General features: G+C 34.4%; 1 protein-coding gene across 1 annotated transcript in view; it reads left to right on the plus strand.

Moving 5' to 3' along the window:
- The window catches only part of LOC106464642 (Down syndrome cell adhesion molecule-like protein Dscam2), a gene marked incomplete at its 5' end in the record, with an annotated part of 78,554 nt that overhangs the window by 29,769 nt on the left and 44,047 nt on the right, over nucleotides 1-4,738 (plus strand). Inside the window, one exon of the mRNA XM_022392388.1 lies at nucleotides 4,184-4,357. Coding sequence (XP_022248096.1) covers nucleotides 4,184-4,357 — 174 coding nt within the window. The remainder of the gene's footprint in view (nucleotides 1-4,183; nucleotides 4,358-4,738) is intronic.

The raw sequence follows: 4,738 nt of genomic DNA on the forward strand, positions 1-4,738 counted from the left end.
TGTCTCCCCACAAATCACTGTCCCACAAGCTTGGCTCGAAATCAAAGGTATTTCAGATACATCATTTGTCTCCCACAAATCACTGTTCAACAAGCTTGGCTCGTAAAACAAGGTATTTCAGATACATCATTTGTCTCCCACAAATCACTGTCCTACAAGCTTTCCATTCAGTATCAGATCTCATCGATTGAGCTGGACGATCACACACAAAATATTTTATAAAACGCTATTTATAGATACATCATACTACTTTAAAAGTGCGGTTTAAACGCCAAAAGCCAGCGAAATATTGGAAACCAATAAGCCTAAAAATGGTTATATAAACAAATTAACTGCAGGCTTTTGTGTTTTTGTTTTTGTTGCTGTTTTCTATATTCCTCTTAGTTTGTCCTGAAATGGCCTGAAATCAGAGGTGTGTAAAAATATCATTTCAGACCTATCATTCTTTTCCCACCAGTCGCTGCCCAATAAGTTTTTCGTCTAATACCAGAACTCATCAGTTGGGTTGTATTATACTGCATATATAAATAGCATTTCATAGAAACATTTGATGAGTATTGAACAAAAAACTTATTCAACATTAATTGTGGGAGACAAAATCGGCAACTAACTTGTTTTTAAAACAACAATAATTCGATCCACATCATATTTAAATTGCTTAAATGTTGTTCGAGTGACAATAGGAGCTGTAAAAGGAGATTCGAACACAACTTTGCGTAATATAAATTGTTTAAATCTTTTTCGTGCAGGCTTCTTAAGCTATTTTGTATATACGGCAAAAACATAGTTGAAGTACTGTTATTATACGCTCTTCTAATTCTTGAAAATCCTCAATAGGCCTAATAATAATGTCGTGTGATACTATAATTGTAATCATTCTTCGTCAGCTTGTAAAAGGTGTACACACTATAACAACTGTTATCGTATCAAATGGCTTAAATCAGTTCCAACCACTGATATGCTTGTTGTATCCCAGACAACTTGAAGAGCTCTGGGTTGAGCTAAACACGTCATCGGTAATGGATACGTTAAACTGTGGTTGGAATACTATTATTATACATTTTTATAATTCTTGGAAATTCTTAAGGGACTAAATTAAGAATGTGGTGCTTGAAAATTTATACTCCTACTACTATTTTATTTTGATAAATATCATTGTATTTTATATAAAGTTGTTTAAAGCTGGTAGAAAAATAAAGACATTAGTCGCTATTGTAAATTATCGCGTCTTCTTTATTTTCTACTCGACCTATCTTTGCCTTTAGTACCCAATGGGTTTTCTTTCTAATGAAATGAAACCAAATATCGTGGATATTCTGCTCAGCCAGTCATGCCCTCCAGGACAATACAGAAAGAGACCTGCAACAAGTCATACCCTTCGGTAAGCAAAGTGCGACGACTTATAACAGGTAAGAATCCATAAACACAAAGGTCAATGGTAACAGCCTTCCATGTGTTCCACGCAACAGTACGCAATACAATCAAGAAGAATGTATATCTGGAATAGCAAAATCAAACATGTGTACACAAGTTGCTTTCACGACATATCCATTCAACTGGCACATACCACAAGCAGCTGGAGAATGAATTGATATTCATGATATTCTATAGTAAAATACTCTTGTCAAGTTACCGAGCATAGGGCCTATGAATTTCCATGTAATAATACTGTTGAAACAGATGCTGTGAAACAGTTGGCCTTGACTACTAAATAAATTATGGAAAGCATACAAGGAGGAGAGGTGTGCTTTAGACATGACAGCCTTAGAATGGAATTTTTTGCAATGTAAGCTATGCTGAAGGGCTATTATCAAGAAGCAAGATCGTCAGTTTACCTCAAGTTGATACATATCTCTTTGTTCTCCACTGCCGTTAAGTGCAAGGGATATATACATACCTGTCTTGGAAATTCTAAATCTCCTACCTGAACACGTCTTTATGATCTGAGTGTAAGAATATTTTCCATATCTTTCCCCCAAAACGATCAGTTTTCAGTAGCATCACACTACGATTTTATATCGGCTGTAGTTGTCACGTAACTTGCTGATTTGCTGTAGTAAGAACAATTCTGAAAACTGTGCAAGCTGTATCACAACCATGCTTTCCTTCTTAACAAAATACCTTCTTCCTTCGATGACAGACTTTGAAATACAGGTTTAATTTGCATTTGCTGTAAAGGCTTATCTTGTGACAAAGAAGATGAATTAGTCTACCTGTGGTCCATTAATCTTAGTCTTCAGCAGTGACAGAACTCACAAGGCGTGCTACGTCACTCGAAGTTCAGAAAAAAGTTTCAAAACAAGTCGTGATTAAAATATATTAATCGCGGAAAGTTTTATGTAATAACAGGCCTAGGAAAAATCATTACCTCAGTCATGTAACTAGGGATTCGACTTAATAACTGGCTTGTTTCACTTCTGCGAAGAATTATTTTTGATGTTAATGGTAAAATGCAAGAGATGTTAATAACCCTTTTTGTATATTTAAAAATTTATACCCATTTACTACGGGGCAGGTAGAAGAGGAACAGGTGTATTGTGAAGTACGTCCTGATTATGGGTTCGACTTAACGACAGAAGAATATTAATTGTTGGTATTAGATGAACATTAATCACGAAATTCTGATGAACATTAATCAGGAAATTCTGATAACTTTTAGTTAAATGGCTCCAGACTTGATACGTGTAACTGTCGCTTTTCAACAAATAATTAATGCTATAATTTAAGCAATTACGTTCAGAATAGCCGTTAGTAAAAATGTTTATTTCATCATATATTGTGCCAGGCGTAGCCTAATGGTTAGCATGTTGGACTGTGGAACAAAAGATCCAGGATTCTTTTGTTGTTTGTTTGTAATTAAGCACGAAGCTACACAAGGGGCTATCTGTCCTCTGCTGACCACGGGTATCGAAACCCGGATTCTAGCGTTGTAAGTCCGCAGACATTGCGGGGCTCCAGGATTCGAGCAGTAATTCCACTGATCTTCAGTTCAGCTGTGGGCGCGTTATAAAAGTGAAAGTGAATCCTGTTACTTGGTCCAAACCTTTGTGGCGACAGGTGCTACTGTCTGTCATTCATTTCGTCAGTAATTCAAATCAGGGACGGCATTATCTGAACCGTGTGGCCTTCTTACACATACGATTATATTCGCGGTTAAAAACGATAGCTTATTTACAGATGAGACGGCTTGGTAAACATTCCTTAATGTTTATATTGTATATGACCATTTTGTGTACATACATACGATATAATGTATACTTTAATACATGTTGATTTAATATTCTCATAAATCAGTGAAAGTGATTTGAATATTAACAGTTAGTTTATTTTTAATTTTACGCAAAGCTACTCGAGCTCTTAATCTGCGATAGCCGTCCCTAATTTAACTGTGATAGACTAGAGGGAAGGCAGCTAGTCATCATCACCTACACTTTTACCAACGAATAGTGGGATTGACCGTCACATTATAACACCCCCATGACTGAAAGGGCGAGCATGTTTGGTGGGACGGGGATTGGAACCGGCGACCCTCAGATTGCGAATCGAGCGCCCTAACTACCTGGCCAAGTCATACAGCATCCGTCACTGGTGTAGTTTATACTTTAAGCCAGATGTATTAGTTACTTAATAACTGTTGCTCATATTGTATATAGTATGAAGCGTTCCTTTAATCGGGCAAAAAAGCCCTAAAATATTATATCTTATGCCTCATAAGCGAATATCTTATAGTAGAATTTTTCCCAATCTTTTTAATGTTTTTGTCTAAAATAGTATTTTGTATTGTATTTAATTTTTTATTTTTATTCATTTTAGAAACAAGTCGATTTCTTCAGTTGAGTGAATGTCTTGTATATAAACATTCATTCTGTAGAATGATTTTCACATGTATTATCTTAATCTGACAGTATTCAAAATACTACTGTGTTACGGAAAAGTTTTTGTTGTAAAGAGTTCAGTTCACAGTTTAAAGTGACACTTTTATAAGTTTTGTTTTAAGTCAAACTCAGCTTAGGGTGAAATATTAGATTGATCATGTAAATATCACTTGTTTTTATGTTACATCCTATAAACGGGATCTAACATGACTACATCATCTGTACATTTCTTCTTAGTATTACCACATTATTGTTTAGTAAGATTCTTCAATGATGTTAATTCAAGCAATAAAATTTCTCTCCAATAGGAGACCGTTCTGCAGATTTCCGACCAATCAGCAGTAGCTCACATCTTTACGTTTATGAAAACGGGACAATGGCCATTCACAACGCACAGAAAGAGGACGCGGGGTTTTACTTATGCCAAGCAACTAATGATATAGCCCCAAGCATAAGTAAAGTCATCAAATTAAGCATTCGTGGTAAGAAAGACCACAAATATTGTTATTATGAAATTTGAGTTACAGAATATAAATATATATATATATGTGTATGTATGTCTAAACATTAACAAATCCGATTTATAAATATATGTATATAAATATATATGTATGTATGTTTGAACATTAACAAATCTGATTTTTAAATTGATATGTATGTATGTCTGAGCATTAACGAATCTAATTTATAAGTATATATCTATGTATGTTTGAACATTAACAAATCTGATTTATAAATATATATGTATGTATGTTTGAACATTAACAAATCTGATTTATAAATATATATATGTATGTATGTTTGAACATTAACAAATCAGATTTATAAATATGTATGTATGTATGTCTGAATATTAACAAATC

This window comes from Limulus polyphemus, unplaced genomic scaffold (genome assembly GCF_000517525.1).
Source record: "Limulus polyphemus unplaced genomic scaffold, Limulus_polyphemus-2.1.2 Scaffold1708, whole genome shotgun sequence".
Taxonomy (NCBI): Eukaryota; Metazoa; Arthropoda; class Merostomata; order Xiphosura; family Limulidae; genus Limulus; species Limulus polyphemus.